The 17,582-nt window shown below is 44.4% G+C and overlaps 1 protein-coding gene across 2 annotated transcripts in view; it reads right to left on the bottom strand.

Moving 5' to 3' along the window:
- The window catches only part of RGS20 (regulator of G protein signaling 20), a 215,289-nt gene that overhangs the window by 12,247 nt on the left and 185,460 nt on the right, over positions 1–17,582 (bottom strand). For both annotated transcript variants that reach the window (XM_077267727.1, XM_077267728.1), the window contains exon 2: positions 5,297–5,445. In XM_077267727.1, the coding sequence (XP_077123842.1) occupies positions 5,297–5,445 (149 nt within the window). The remainder of the gene's footprint in view (positions 1–5,296; positions 5,446–17,582) is intronic.

Here is a 17,582-nt window from a genome sequence, read left to right as displayed (position 1 = left end):
AGGGGCTGCATTATACTGTGTGTGGGGGGCTGCATTATACTCTATGAGAGGACTACATTATACTCTGAGGGGACTACGTTATACTCTATGAGGGGGCTGCATTATGCTCTGAAGGGACATTATACTCTGTAAGGGGGCTGCATTATACTCTGTGAGGGGGCTGCATTATACTCAGGGGGGCTGCATTATACTGTGTGTGTGGGGGCTGCATTATACTCTATGAGGGGAAACTAGGGGACTACATTACACTCTGTGAGGGGGCTGCATTATACTGAGGGGGCTGCATTATACAGAGGGGTCTACATTATACTCTAAAGGGGCTGCATTATACTCTATGAGGGGACATTATACTCTATGAGGGGGCTGCATTATACTCTGAGGGACGCTGCATTATACTCTGAGGGGACTATATTATACCCTGTGACGGGGCTGCATTACACTCTGAGGGGTCTACATTATACTCTGAAGGGGCTGCATTATACTGTGTGTGGGGGGCTGCATTATACTCTATGAGAGGACTACATTATACTCTGAGGGGACTACGTTATACTCTATGAGGGGGCTGCATTATACTCTGAAGGGACTACATTATACTCTGAGGAGGGCTGCATTATACTCTGAGGGGGGCTGCATTATACTCTGAGGGGGGCTGCATTATACTCTGAGGGGGCAGCATTATACTCTGAAGGGGCTGCATTATACTGAGGGGGCTGCATTATGTTTTAAAGGGACATTATATTCTGAAAAGGTTGCAGTATATTTTGAGGGGGGCTGCATTATACTCTGAGGGGGGCTGCATTATACTCTGAGGGGGCAGCATTATACTCTGAGTGATGCTGCATTATGCTCTGAGGGGACTACTTTACACTCTCTGAGGGGGCTGCATTATACTCTGAAGGGGCTGCGTCACACTGTGCGTGGGGGGGCTGCATTGTACTCTATGAGGGGACTACATTATAATCTATGAGGGGGCTGCATTATACTCTGAGGGGTCTACATTATACTCTATGAGGGGGCTGCATTATACTCTGAGGAGGGCTGCATTACACTCTAAGGAGGGCTGCATTATACTCTGAGGGGGACTGCATTATACTCTGAGGGGACTACATTATACTCTATGAGGGGGCTGCATTATACTCTGAGGAGAGCTGCATTATACTGAGGGGGGCTTCATTATGCTCTGAAGGGACTACAGTATACTCTGAAGGGGGATGCATTGTACTGAGGGGGGCTGCATTATACTCTGAGGGGGGCTGAATTATACTCTTTGATGCTGCATTGTGCTCTGAAGGGACTATATTATACTCTGTGGAGGGCTGCATTATGCTCGGGGCTGCATTATGTTCTGAGGGGGCTGAATTATACTCTGAAGGGGCTGCATTGTACTCTGAGGGGACTACATTAAAATCTGAGGGAGCTGCATTATACTCTGAGAGGGGCTGTATTATACTCTGAGGGGGGCTGTATTATATTCTGAGGGGGGCTGTATTATACTCTGAGGGGGACTGGATTATACTCTTTGAGTGATGCTGCATTATGTTCTGAGGGGACTACATTATACTCTGTGAGGGGGGGCTGCATTATACTCTGATGGGTCTGCATTAGAGTCAGGGGGCTGCATTATACTCTGATGGGTCTGCATTATACTCTGAAGGGGCAGCATTATACTGTGTGTGGGGGGCTGCATTATACTCTGAGGGGACAACATTATACTCTATGAGGGGGCTGCATTATACTCTGAGGGTGAATGGATTATACTCTTTGAGTGATGCTGCATTATGTTCTGAGGGGACTATATTGTACTCAATAAGGGGGCTGCATCATAGTCAGGGAGGCTGCATTATACTCTGAGGGGTCTGCATTATATTCTGAAGGGGCTACATTATACTCTGAAGGGGCAGCATTATACTGTGTGTGGGGGGGCTGCATTATACTCTATGAGGGGACTACATTGTACTTTATGAGGGGGCTGTATTATACTCTGAGGGTTCTACATTATACTCTGAAGGGGCTGCATTATACTGAGGGGGCTGCATTATGTTTTAAAGGGACATTATATTCTGAAAAGGTTGCAGTATACTTTGAGGGGGGCTGCATTATACTCAGGGGCTGCATTATACTCTGAGGGGTCTACATTATACTCTGAAGGGGCAGCATTATACTGTGTGTGTGGGGGCTGCATTATACTCTGAGGGGGTGCATTATGCTCTGAGGGGACTACATTATACTCTGAGGGGGCTGCAGTATACTCTGAGGGGTCTGCATTATACTCTGAAAGGGCAGCATTATACTGTGGGGGGGCTACATTATACTCTATGAGGGGACTACATTATACTCTATGAGGGGGCTGTATTATACTCTGAGGGGTCTACATTATACTCTGAAGCAGGGCTGCATTATACTGTGTGTGGGGGCTGCATTATACTCTGAGGGGGCTGAATCATGCTCTGAGGGGACTACATTATACTCTGAGGGGGCTGCAGTATACTGTGAGTGGGGCTGCAGTATACTCTGAGGGGGGGTTACATTATACTCTGTGAGGGGGGCTGCAGTATACTATATGGGACCTGCATTATACTGTATCGAGGACTATCTGTACCCATCATTCTTCCTCAGCCGGTGTACAGAGGCCGGGAAACATGCGTCAAACGACTTCAATAATGTCGATCGCGCTCATTAGCGGCCTGAAATCAGCGCATGTAAATACAACAGAAATATTTTTGTGTGATGGTAAAAAATATGTTAGTATTTGAGACCCCACTTTAAACCTTCGCCCAGGGCCCCACTTTGTCTAAAACCGGCCTAACGAGTGATAAGTATGTGCTCTGCTTCTGTGAATTGAACGCTTGGCTTGTGTAACATGTTCCCTTTCCTTGTGTGACGTGTGCTCTCTACTTGTCTGATCTGTGGCCTCTGCTTGTGTAACCTGTGTGCTGTGCTTGTGTTACATGTGGCCTCTGCTTCTGTGACATGTGCACTGTACTTGTGTGAAGTTCCCTGTGTGTCTGTGATGAGTGTCTATTGTGCTGTGCTTGTGTGACATGTGCCCTCTACTTGTGTCACGTGCCCTCTGCGTGTGTGATATACGTACTGTATGTGCTGTTCTTGTGAGACATGCATTGTGCTTGTGTAACTTATGAACTGTACCTGTATGACATATGCATTGTGCTTGTGGAATGTGTGAAAAGTGTTTGTGACATGTGTACTGTTTTTGTGTGAGTTGTGTGACATGTCTTCCAGACAAATGCACTAGCAGGAAGCAGTGGACCCACCTAGCACAGGTGCAAAAAAAGCCGATGAGGCAACCACTCACAACCTGCCAATCCATGGAGGGGGTGGTTGCTTGGCATATTAATGCACAAAAAAAAGTCTGTCTCTGTGGCGCTGTTCACACAAAGGCGATGCAGAGCATCCGGCTTACAGCCTATTGGTCACGCGCATACTATTAGATTAGGCGGGCTGTCCAGTGCTATCCAGAATGCATCCCATGTGAACAGACACGACAGTTCACAGAGCCAAATGGGCCCAACTGCATCCTGAAACATAAAGTGCAAAAAACACTCTCATAAGCGTTAGGACTAGTGTTGAGCGATACCTTCCGATATTTGAAAGTATCGGTATCGGATTGGATCGGCCGATATCCAAAAAATATCGGATATCGCCGATACCGATACCCGATACCAATACAAGTCAATGGGACACAAATATCGGAAGTGATCCTGGATGGTTCCCAGGGTCTGAAGGAGAGGAAACTCTCCTTCAGGCCCTGGGATCCATATTCATGTAAAAAATAAAGAATGAAAATAAAAAATATGGATATACTCACCCTCGGACGAGCCCTGGCTGTCACCGCTGCAAGCGTCTGCCTCCGTTCCTAAGAATGCAGAGTGAAGGACCTTCGATGACGTTTCGGCTTGTGAATGGTCGTGTGACCGCTCATGTGACCGCACATGCGACCAATCACAAGCCGCGACGTCATCGCAGGTCCTACACTCACTGCATTCTTAGGAACGGAGGCTGCCGGTTGCACCGCTGAGGTCCAGGGGCCGTCCGAGGGTGAGTAGATCCATATTTTTTATTTTTATTCTTTATTTTTTACATGAGTATGGATTCCAGGGCCTGAAGGAGAGTCTCCTCTCCTCCAGACCCTGGGAACCATACGCACCGCACACGCCTGGGAGCTTATAGGAACTTCCGATTCCGATATCACAAAAATATCGGAACTCGGTATCGGAATTCCGATACAGCGAATATCGGCCGATACCCGATATTTGCAGTATCGGAATGCTCAACACTAGTTAGGACCCTTGACGTGGTTTACGAGCTTACATATTTTGGCCAAAGTATCAACTAATACCTCACATATTTTTGTGTGTGTTTTTTGCACTTTATTTTTCAGGATGCAGTTGGGCCCATTTGGCTCTGTGAAATGTGTTGTCTGTTCACATGGGATGCATGACAGCCCGCCTAATCTAATAGTAGGGGCGTGACCTGTGCTAGGTGGGTCCACGGCATCCTGCTAGTGCATTTGTCTGGAGGCCTGGGCAGGTAAACTTCTCTGCTCTGCTTATATTTTCCTCTATGTTTTGTAGGATTTTTAAGTCCTTTTTTTGCTGCTTAGGAATACATGTGCGCTGTGCTTGTGTGACATGTGCGCTGTGCTTGTGTGACATGTGCGCTGTGCTTGCGAGACATGTGCTACTGTCAGTACATAAGCAGAATGAATCAAGGTCACCATATGGTGTTATTGCTCAGGTGGCCTCACTTGTTGGAGTGTCAGTGTCGTAGGAACATGTGAAAATGTGACATCACTAATTTCTTTCTATTAGGTAAGTTGCTGTGACATCACAAATGAGTTTCATACAGATAAACTGCTAAGATATCACAGCAATTTAACATCACAACCATTAAGTCAGGAAAACTATTATGACATCACATGGGCATTTTAATCAGGTCTTCTGCTGTGACATCACAATGGTGTTCCCATCAGGCAAACTACTGTGACATCACGAATGTGTCTTTATCAGGTGAACTGTGACATCACAAGTGGGTTGTAACTACTTTGGCATTATAAGTGTGTTGCAGTCAGTTTAGTTTGTAGCTGCCATGACAATAAAGCTAGTTAGGTAAGGTGACGTAAGCTCAGGGGCGCCGTTACCATATCTACTATTACATTAACAAGTTACGGGGTGCTGCACAGATGCTCTGTTATGGTGCCACAGCCATTGTGAGCCATACAGACCGTGCACATAGCTGCACCATGTGCATTATTATATGAAGGGTAAGATGTACTTACCAAGAGCAGCTGCAACAACAGCACCAACAGAAGCAACAGGCATTGGATCCCCTATTCCCAACTCCCTGCTGTGCTTGAGAGGAGCTCACGGTCTCCTGGTGCACTGACATCTGCCGCTTGCGCATCTCCATCCGCTCTGATCCCATGGGCTGCAATCAAAACAAAACACAGTGTAAAACAAATGAGCAAAAAGATATAAATGTTGTCCAGTAGATTCAGTGGGGGAAATAAGTATTTGATCCCTTGCTGATTTTGTAAGTTTGCCCACTGGCAAAGACATGAACAGTCTATAATTTTAAAGGTAGGTTAATTTTAACATTGAGAGATAGAATATCAAAAATAAAATCCAGAAAATCACATTGTATAAATTATATAAATTTATTTGCATTTATACGTCTGAAGTTTGCCAATGAACACCTGGATGATTCTGTGAGTGATTGGGAGAAGATGCTGTGAACAGATGAGACAAAAATTGAGGTCTTTGGCATTTACTCAACTCGCCGTGTTTGGAGGAAGAGAAATGCTGCCTACGACCCAAAGAACACCATCCCCATCAGTCAAGCATGGAGGTAGAAACATTATGTTTTGTGGGTGTTTCTCTGCTAAGGGAACAGTACTTCACCACATCAACGGGAGAATGGATGGAGCCATGTACTGTAAAATTCTGAGTGACAACCTCCTTCCCTCTGCGAGGACATTAAAAATGGGTCGTGACTGGGTCTTCCAGCAAGACAATGACTCAAATTATACAGCCAAGGCAACAAAGGAGTGGCTCAAAAAGAATCACATTAAGGTCATGGAGTGGCCTAGCCAGTCTCCAGACCTTAATAGAAAACTTATGGCGGGAGATGAAGCTCCGAGTTGCCAAGCGACAGCCTCAAAATCTTAATAATTTAGAGATAATCTGCAAAGAGGAGTGGACAAAAATTCCTCCTGACATGTGTGCAAACCTCATCAACTCCAAAAAACATCTGACTGCTCAGCTTGCCAACAAGGGTTTTGCAACCAAGTATTAAGTCTTGTTTGCCAGAGGGATCAAATACTTATTTCTCACTGCAAAATGCAAATAAATTTATATATTTATACAATGTGATTTTCTGGATTTTATTTTTGATATTCTATCTCTCAATGTTAAAAATAACCTACCCTTAAAATTATAGACTGTTCATATCTTTGTCAGTGGGCAAACTTACCAAATCAGGAAGGGATCAAGTATTTATTTCTCCCACTGTAGCTTCTGTGATTTATTTTATTAATTATAATAAGGTTGTTGGGAAAATTAAAGGGAGTTTTCCCTGCCCAGAATGCTAGCTAAACCACTCACCGTCATGGTCGAAAGTATTGGCACCTTTGAAATTGTTCCAGAAAATGATTGCAATTACACATGATTTGATATACACATGTTTATTTTTACTGCGTTTCATGCAAAAACCCCAAATATTGGACAGACAAAATTGTTGGCATCCTCAACTTAATATTTGGTTGTTCACCCTTTGGAATAAATAACTGCAATCAATCGCATCCTATAACCATCAACAAGCTTCTTATACCTCTCAACTGGAATTTTTGACCATACTTCTTTTGCAAACTGATCCAGGTCTCTCATATTGAAGGGCGCCTTCTCCCAACAGCAATTTTAAGGTCTCTCCACAGGTGTTCAATGGGATTTAGATCCAGGCTCATTGGTGGCTACTTCAGAACTTTCCAGCACTTTGTTTCAATCCATTTCTGTGTGCTTATTGAGGTATATTTGGAGTCATTGTCCTGATGGAACACCCATGACATAGGATGCAAACCCAGATTCTGACACTGGGCACTACATTGCCACCCCAAATCCTTTGGCAATCTTCAGATTTCATGATGCCTTTAACACAATCAGGGCACCCAGTGCCAGAGGCAGCAAAGCAAACTCAAAACATCTTTTAAATGCCACCATATTTGTAGGTACTGTGTTCTTTTCTTTGTAGGCCTCATTCTGTTTTTGGTAAAAAGTAGAATGATGTGCTTTACCAATAGTTTCTATCTTGGTCTCATCTGTCCATGAGACGCTTTCCCAGAACGACTTTGGCTTACTCACGTACATTGTGGAAAACTGCAGTCTAGCTTTTTTATGCCTCTGTGTCAGCAGTGGAGTTCTCCTGGGTCTCTGCCATAGTGTTTCATTTCACTCAAACGTCAATGGATAGTTCACGCTTACACTGATGCACCCTGAACCTGCAGAACAGCTTGAATTTCTTTGGAACTTGATTGGGGCTGCTTGTCCACCATCCGGACTATCCTGTGTTATTCTGCCGTCATCTACAATGCCATGGGTAGTAAACTTCTTGATTATGTTGCGCACAGTGGACAAAGGAACATCAAGATCTCTGGAGATGGACTTGTAACCTTGAGATTGTTGATATTTTTCAACAATTTTGGTTCTCAAGTTCTCAGACAGTGCTCTTCTCTTTCTGATCTCCATGCTTAGTGTGGCACTCAGAAACGCAGAATGCAAAGATTAAGTCAACTTCTCTCCTTTTTATCTGGTTTCAGGTGTGATTTTATATTGCCCACAACTGTTACTTGTCACAGGTGAGTTTGAATGAGCACCACATGCTTGAAACAAAGTTGTTTACCCTCAATTATGGAAAGGTGCCAACAATTTTGTCTGACCATTTTTTAATTTTTGTTCGAAATTATGTCCGATTTGCCTTTTTTCTCTGTTCTTTTTTTTACACACAAAAAAATAATAGTGTATAGCAAAACATGAGTAATTGCAATACTTTTCTGGGAGAAATGCTGCATTTTCTGGAATAATTTATAGGGTGCCAACACTTTCGGTCATGACAATATGTAGGTATGTATTTGTATAACATCTAAATAATATGTGGTTAATCCTTGGCGTGGCCAAAGGACTCAGAGAACCGTTATATCCTCTCAGTTTGCATACATTGTCATATCCTGATTGACAGTGCACTCCATGCAGAGGTGTAGAACCAGTGATGGAGTTCAGTCAATCAATATATATGACAATCAGTGGCTCTGCATCTCTGCACGGACCCTGCAGCCGAGCTCAGTGTGTCACTGCCAGGTTTCATCGCTGACTCCTGTCTGCGCTGCCTCTCATTACTGTACTGTTGACAGGAGGAGTCATTGAGAACCGTACTAACACTATGTGAGCACTGCTGTAAAGTGCACTGTGAATCACAATATGACGTAGTGCTTGCTATGAAAACTAATGGGACGTACTGAGACTTTCTCTATGCCAAGGGGGCGCCAAAATTCTCTCATTTGAATATGAAATATATCTTTTATTTATGATAACTAAACCACTAAAATCTATTTTACAGGTATGATTTTTATAGGGGCCAAGTCCCCTACATAGCTGTATAAGTATTTTAGTTAGTGTTTTGGGGTTGACCGAATGCTTTTAAAATACTGTACTTCCAAACTATCACCCAAGTGCCAGAATTGTCTTTATGATTTAGTCATTTGTACTTGGTTTATCTTGTTATATAAAATATGATTATCACAACTTCATGTGATGTAGGAAAAAAAGTTATTTCCCTACGATTATATTGGGAGTGCTGTTTTAGCCAGTAAATGTACAGTATGACTTCTGTACAGACAGAAACCAGCCTAACCACCATGACTAACAACTCTTCATTGTTTCCAATAATGGCCTACTTGTGGTCTACAGACGATCGATCTCCCTTCAGGATGTCTATTTGGTTGAAACTATTGTATCTGTAAGTAAATGTAGGAAAAATCCTTATCAGAACAAGTTTTTTATGTGAATGTCATTTACTCCAAAAAAACTTTCATCTCCCTCAGTAATGCTGCCTTTGTTCAAGTGATTTTAGGCTGTGTGCATGCAGTGCATTTTTCATGCGTTTTCGCAGAGTTATTTCTGTGCGGAAATGGGTCAAATCCGCTATGGAATCCTTATGCAAGCTAATTCAATTACAATCCTGAAGTGTTGTGCACATGATCAGTAAATTTCCTTAAGTATTTGCAGTGCGTTTTGTTCCTGCTGCTTGTCATTTCTTTGTGCATTTCTGCAGTGCTTTTCACCCATTGACTTTAATTGAGTTAGTGAAATCCGCAGCAAAAACGCAGGTATAAAAATGTTTGCGGATTTACTGAGGTTTTGTTTTGTGTTTTACCAGCTTCCTATGGTGTTTCCCACACTGTCATTTGTGTGACAGCGTGGGAAACACTGGCGCGGTAGTTATCGGCAGTAACGCAAAGGCTGGTAAGACCGTCGGTCAGAGCACTGCTGGGTCACGCTGTCAGATGTCAGAATGACCCCGCAGCTGTGATTGCGACCCGCGGCAACGCTACCGCTTGTAAGACTGATGGTCAGAGCGCTGCGGGGTCATGCTGTCAGATGTCAGCGTGACCCCACAGCTGTGAATGTGACCCGCAGCGGAGAACTGAGGTAAAAAGCTTACCGCAGGTCAGCAGGCGTGGGCTGATGAGACTACTGCTCCCATTGGGCTACGTCTGCTGTCACTGATAACAGTGACAGCAGGTGCCGCTGATGGGAGATATAGTCTTATCTGCCGGCGCTGGTGCTCACAGTTGAAAAAAAAAGTTAAATAATTACATACACATTCAAATATAAATAAAAACCCATTATACTTGCCTAACACCAAATCCCCGATGCCCTCGTCTCCTAGAAATAATCTAAAACAATAAACCAACATATACTCACCTGTCCGCCGTAGTCCACGTAATCCCAAGTGTCCCATGGCGATCTCACATGTAGTGAGATGTGACAGCTCTACCCGGCTGCCTGCGATACACTGACAGGGAGTACTCGCTCCCGCAGTGTATCACTGAGGTGCCATGAGAGTTCACAGGAGTTCATCAGCTCCGGGGCTCTCACTTATGGCACCGCTGCATGAGAACTTTCTGGTCTGGTTACAGCCTATGTACGTTCATTCTCTTAATGCTCCTACATAGGCTGGTGACAATGTGTGTGGGTATGCATTGTCCTCTCGTCCCTGTCCTTGTATGTATGGCTCCTTTTCCCCTATCCTTGTATGCATGGCTTCCCATCCCTGTCCTTGTATGCATGGTTCCTATAAAAAAAACACATCCTACTTACCTTCCCTGCGAGCCCTCACTGCATCTTGTTCCGGTGCCAGCAGTTCTTCCGGCCGAGCGATCACGTGTCCCCGCTCATTAAGGTAATGAATATTTCCTCCACGCCTATAGGAGTGGAGCGAGGTGAATATTCATTACTTTAAAGACCGGGGACACATGATCGCTTGTCCAGAAGAACTGCTGGCACCGGAACGATATGCAGCAAGGGCGCACAGGGAACGTAAATAGGATGTGTGCAGGAAACCGGCGGCTGCAACTGTGCGCGCTATAAGAGAAATGAATATTCGCTGCCAGCGCAGTGAATATTCATTTCTCTTTAGCAGCGTGAACAGGCTTTAGCCACAGCCGCCAGCTCTTGCCTCTGTGACCTGCTGCTCCGCCGCTCCCCCTCCCCCGCCGTCTTTCTGGGATAATAACTCGTGTATAAGCCGAGGGGGGCGTTTTCAGCACAGCCAGTTGAAAAAATAATGCTCTTAGTGTGAAAAACAAGATCATCTTGTAGTTATGATACCTTTTAATGACAAAAAAAAAAAATGATGCTACAAAGCAAGCTTTCGGGACTTCTTAGGTCCCTTCCCCAGGCATGGTATAACAAAAGTTTCTGAAGAAACACAAATATATACACACACACGCAAAAAAAAAAAAGATTGGCATCTATCTATATATATAATTGTCTAAGGGTTTTTCCGTCTGTCTGTCTGTCTGTCTTTCTGTCTGTCTGTCCAGGAAATCCCGCGTCTCTGATTGGTCGAGGCCGCCAGGCCTCGACCAATCATCGACGGGCACAGCATGGCGACGATGATGTCATAATGGAAATCCCGCGTCTCTGATTGGTCGAGGCCTGGCGGCCTCGACCAATCAGCAACGGGCACAGTATCAACGTAGATGTCATAATGGTTGCCATGGCGACGATGATGTCATAAAGGTTGCCTTGACCAATCAGCGACGGGCACAGTCTGCCGCGAATTCGCCTCGACCAATCAGCGACGGGCACAGTATCGACGTAGATGTCATAATGGTTGCCATGGCGACGATGATGTCATAAAGGTTGCCTCGGCCAATCAGCGACGGGCACAGTCTGCCGCGAATTCTGGAATCATCATTGTCCATATACTACGGGGACATGCATATTCTAGAATACCCGATGCGTTAGAATCGGGCCACAATCTAGTATATATATAATTGTCTAAGGGGTACTTCTGTCTTTAACTTCCATCACGGAAATCCCGCGTCGCTGATTGGTCTCGCCAGCTACCTGTCATGGCTGCTGCAACGAATCAGCGACGGCCACAGTCCGATTAGTCCCTCCCTACTCCCCTGCAGTCAATGCCCGGCGCCCGCATACTCCCCTCCAGTCACCGCAAACACGGGGTTAATGCCAGCGGTAATGGACCGCGTTATGCCGCGGGTAACGCACTCCGTTATCGCTGCTATTAACCCTGTGTGTCCCCAACTTTTTACTATTGATGCTGCCTATGCAGCATCAATAGTAAAAAGATGTAATGTTAAAAATAATAATAAAAAAAAACAAAACTGCTATTCTCACCTTCCGTAGTCCGCCCAGGCGCGCTTGGCTGCTGCCATCTTCCGTTCCCAGAGATGCATTGCAAAATTACCGCTGCTATATACTGTGTGGGCTGTGTTATATACTGCGTGGCCTGTATTAACGCATTGGGTATTCTACAATATGTATGTATGTATATAGCAGCCACATAGTATATAGCACAGGCCACGTACTATTTTTCTGCTATATACTACATGGCTCCTATATACTATGTGGCCTGTGCTATATACTATGTGACTGCTATATACATACATACATATTCTAGAATACCGGATGCGTTAGAACCGGGCCACCATCTAGTGGTATAATAAATGATCATTTATTAACAGCCGCCAGTCAATCAGAGGCCAGGAGCTGACATCAGCGCGCACGTCGCCGACGTATGACGTCACTGTTATACACCGGAACGACGCTGCACGCCTCAGCCGAATCATAGGTGAGGAAATCTCTGGAGCTCGGCCAGGTAAGGAAAAACTTTTTTTTTTTGTAAAGCTGCAGTATTCGGCATATTATTCTGGTATGGAGGGGGAAGGGAAAGGGGATGCATTATACTATGGGTGCATTATACTGCTATGGGCCTGCTGCATTATACTATGGGGTGCATTATACTGCTATGGGGCTGCTGCATTATACTATGGAGTGCATTATACTCCTATGGGTGCATTATACTCCTATTGGTGAATTATACTATGGGGCTGCTGAATTATACTATGGGTGCATTATACTATGGGGTGCATTATACTGCTATGGGGCTGCTGCATTATACTATGGGGTGCATTATACTCCTATGGGTGCATTATACTACGGGCTGCTGCATTATACTATGGGTGCATTATACTTCTATGGGGCTGGTGCAATATACTATGGGGCTGCTGCATTATACTGCTATGGGGCTGCTATGTTGTACTGCTATGGGGATACTGAATTATACTGCTATGGGGCTGCTGCATTATACGGCTATGGGGCTGCTACATTATACTGCTATGGGGCTGCAATATAGTACTATAAAGTGCATTATACTGCTATGGGGGTGTATTATACTGCTATGGGGTGCATTATAGTACTATAGGGTGCATTATACTATTATGGATGACTATGAGGGCAGTATGGAGAGACATGGGGGAAGTATGGAGAGACATGAGGCAGAATGGCAGGACTCGTGGGGTCCAGAATGTGGGATGTTATTACTGTAGGTGCTAATTCAAGGATATTATTTTGAGGATACTGTTTTCAGTGTGGGGGAGATGTGCTGTTACTGTGCAGGGCGACATGGTCGCTTTTTTTCTTCATCTGGCGTAATGTAGAGGTTGGGGAAAATTGGGGAATGTGCTCTAAATAACAGTGTTATTTTCTGCAGAGACGAGTCCTGGCTGGAAGAAGTGATGGCGGTGTGCACTAGATGAAGATGAAAAGCGAAGATGAAGGACTTCAACTAGCGATGTCACTGGTGATCACTGTATTACCTGTACACTGACACTATATACAGAGCTCCTGTATATAATGTCTCCGGTGATCACTGTATTACCTGTACACAGACACTGAATACTAAGTACAGATCTCCTGTGTACAGTATAATGGCATTAGTATTGTTTTTTCATATTAATGATCAGTATTGTAGTATTCGGTCACTATGTGGTGGCAATATGTGATCTGGTCATGGTGCGGCGGTATTTGTTCCTTGTATGTGCTATTATTTGGTCACTTTGTGGTGGTAATATGTGGTCTGGACATGGTGTGGCGGTATTTGTTCCTTGTATGTAGTATTTTTCGGTCACTATGTGGTGATATGTGATCTGGTCATGTTGTGGCAGTTTTTGTTACTTGCATGTGGTATTATTTGATCACTATATGCTGGTAATATGTGGTCTGGTCATGGTGTGGCAGTATATGTTCCTTGTATGTGATATTATTGGTCATTTTAAAAATGTAATAATAAAAGTATATCTAAATTGTAATGGATATTTTAACAAATGTTTAATAAGTCACAGTACAGTAGAGCCCGGCCAAAAGAGTCTACCTTGAACAGCGCTCCATCCAGGTGTACAAATCTTCAAAGTATGCTTGATAAAGACCATGTTGTGGTCGAAACGTCGCTGCTGTACCATGGCTCAATAAAGCTTACTTTGAAGATTTTTACACCTGGATGGAGCGCTGTTCATTGTATATTGAATGGTTTGGCGAGATCCAGGACGGTTCCCTGGATGTGAAACGGGCGCCCCAGAAACAGTGAGTGCTGTCAGCCTTTGCTTTTTTCTGTGAAAAGAGTCTACCTTGTCAAAGTGGTGGATTAAAAAATCTTTTGGCCAAAACAAAAGTTGCTGGCTATGTATGTGGTGATGGGAACTGTAAATGTGTGATTGGTGAGGATGTGGTGCAGAAGTGGAGTTTTCCAAGAGAGGGCGGTGGGACTGTGGATGGTTCGAGGGGTGGAGGCGGGGCTGGGGTGGAGCCTGGGCAGACTCTCAAGGGGGCCCTAGAAAATTTTGCTAGTATGGGGCCCTGAATTTCCTAGTGGCAGCCCTGGGTGCTGGCATTTTCCAAAGTGAATAAAGACGGTAATCTGTGCAGAATAAAGGATGTGAAGTCCGAGCTTGCCCAAGGCAAAGACAGTACATTGAGTTATATGCACTTAGTGTCCAGGTATCTGATAATCCCACAGTACGTGGAAATAGTCACAGCGCACAAGAATGCAACTTATCCAGAGCTGATGAAATCTTTTTCTGAATATCTGTTAGGGTACTGTCACACTCTGCAACTTTCCAACGATCACGACCAGCGATACGACCTGGCTGTGATCGTTGGAAAGTCGTTGTGTGGTCGCTGGGGAGCTGTCACACAGACCGCTCTCCAGCGACCAACGATGCCGAAGGCCCCGGGTAACCAGGGTAAACATCAGGTTACTAAGCGCAGGGCCGCGCTCAGTAACCCGATGTTTACCCTGGTTACCAGCATAAAAGTAAAAAAACAAACAAACCGTACATACTCACATTCCAGTGTCCGTCAGGTCCCTTGCAGTCTGCTTCCCGCACTGACTGAGTGCCGCCGTAAAGTGAAAGCAGATCACAGCGGTGACGTCACCGCTGTGCTCTGTACTGTACGGCCGGGAGTCAGTCAGAGCGGGAAGCAGACGGCTAGGGACCTGAAGGACACCAGAATGTGAGTATGTACGGTTTTTTTTTTTTTTACTTTTACGCTGGTAACCAGGGTAAACATCGGGTTACTAAGCACGGCCCTGCGCTTAGTAACCCGATGTTTACCCTGGTTACAAGCGAACGCGTCGCTGGATCGCTGTCACACACAACGATCCAGCGATGACAGCGGGAGATCCAGCGACGAAAGAAAGTTCCAAACGATCTGCTACGACGTACGATTCTCAGCGGGGTCCCTGATCGCTGCTGCGTGTCAGACACAGCGATATCGTATGGATATCGCTGGAACGTCACAGATCGTACCGTCGTAGCGACAACAGTGCCACTGTGTGACAGTACCCTTAGACTGTACATTATTGTATTATACTAAAGTATCAGTGTTCTTCCTGTACTTATTCTCTGAAAATCTCTGAATATCTCAACAGTATTCACTATCAACGCAATCTTAACAGTGCAGTTCCAGAAAAGACTGAAAACAATAGAGAATAATTAACACAAAACTTATCACACTTTTACCATAATAAAAGAGCCAATTCTCATTCAAGCACATGGCGACCATCACCACCATGTGGACTGAAATATGGAGAAATGTGAAACAAAACCATTCCGTTTCATTGTATCATGGTCATCTCCTGTCTACAGATTCCAGGACAGTAAAAATAGGCCACTTTTGATCCCTGTTTGTAAATTTCTTTTAATGCGACCGTAATTTTTTTTTTAAGCTGAATAAATATTATACAGATTATTTTTACTGTAATTAGCATTTTACAGTGAATGCGACTGATGTCTTTAATTCAGAATTAGGTTCTTCAGACATAGGTTATAATCACGATTTATTATGGTTTTCCAATGTGTCTGTGAAAAATTCTGTTTTTCCGGGATTTTTTTTATAAGCTATCCAGAAAAAATAAAGAGTCAAGTTGGCAGCCCTGCATTATGTTGGCTCCTCTATCAGCTAAGGATACATACAATAGTGCATCAAAACAGAAAGAGCGCAAAGATAAAGTAGAAAACTAAGTCCAGGCATCTGTAGATGCCTTTATGTGCCTCCCATTACAGACGTTTGCCGCATACATCCATGCACTACTCTCCGGTTGTATTCCTCCATGCACTCAACATTTACCGTGGATTTATAGCACCAATGCAAGTCAGGACCAAAAGCATGTGCTGCAAATATGAGGCTGTACATGGCATCCTGCTTCTAATTTTAGGATATCCAAAAGGTTTTTTTTTTTTGCATTTGTACTTCCAAGCAGTAAAGCACATACAAGGCATCGTCCACATACAAGACGATTTTTGCAGTTGTGATAATGTGCAGTCAGTATGAACACTACTCCATTGTGTTGGTGAAGGACAACAGAACGACCTAAAAGGAAAAAGGGAAAGGTATTTGGTTGTTCGCCATGCACCAGGAATCCACACTGCATAAAGGTCTCCAGCTGGTCTTGACCACATGGCGTCCATAACTTCCCTAAAGATAGAGGAGCTGCCTTCTGCGCAATAATGTAAGCGTGCGGGTATCCCAACATTGTGAGAAGTAGGAGCCATACTAACACACTTCTACAAGAATGTGTCCAAAATATTCCTGTCAGTGCCTTCATCAGTAGAGAAACCATACCATGCTCGGTTTTATTTGTAAGGGGCCATAGGGGCATACTCGCCTCCCACAGCTGAGCAGCTCCAGCAATGTTTTTCTTTTCTGTGGGGCACTGAAGTGATTAAGCAGTGGTTTCCGAGTTGCGGACGTCACGTTTAAGGTTCCCTGATGTCTTGGATTCCTGTTCTCTATGGTGAGATGGATGTTAGCCGCCTCCAGACCCATATGGCTGTGGCTTATCTGCCCGCAGAACAGAAGTATTAGACCGTTGAATTGGAGTCGCCCCCGATCCTTATCTCCCCTACCATCATCTGTCAGGGAGGAGAGTCCTGAGGCCCTGGTACACATTAGATGGTTTGCTGATGCCACTATAATTAGTGGGTTTGGCAGACTTCAAAAGCTTTCTTCAGTAATGAGAAGTGGGTAGATGATAACTGCGAGATCGGTGGGAGTCTCACAGCTGGAATCCCCATTGATCGGCTAAGCACTTTTATCCTTGTTAGCATGGAGTGGCAGTGCGCATGCTCAACCGATCCTCCATTAATTCCCTATGTGGATGACTTTTTCTGACATCCAATACATGAAGTGGTGTTCAAGCATGTGCATTGCTGCTCCATTCTACCAGGAATAAAAATGCCTTAATATGACCACCAGTAGTCGGACCCTCACCAATCTATACTTTATCAAGTATCCTGTGTATAGGAGATCATTTCTTTTCACCATACAATCCCTTTAGTGTGAATGAGGACCATTAAGTGTGACACCAGACAATCCCTATGAATGTGGCTCTGCTACAGACATGAGGCTATGTTCACATGTGATCATAACAAAAACCACCATGATATCATGGTGTAAGATCTATTGTACAACAAATCCCAATGGAGT

The sequence above is a fragment of the Ranitomeya variabilis genome, chromosome 6 (assembly GCF_051348905.1).
Source record: "Ranitomeya variabilis isolate aRanVar5 chromosome 6, aRanVar5.hap1, whole genome shotgun sequence".
NCBI classification, from domain to species: domain Eukaryota; kingdom Metazoa; phylum Chordata; class Amphibia; order Anura; family Dendrobatidae; genus Ranitomeya; species Ranitomeya variabilis.
This window is presented reverse-complemented; position numbering and strand designations above follow the sequence as displayed.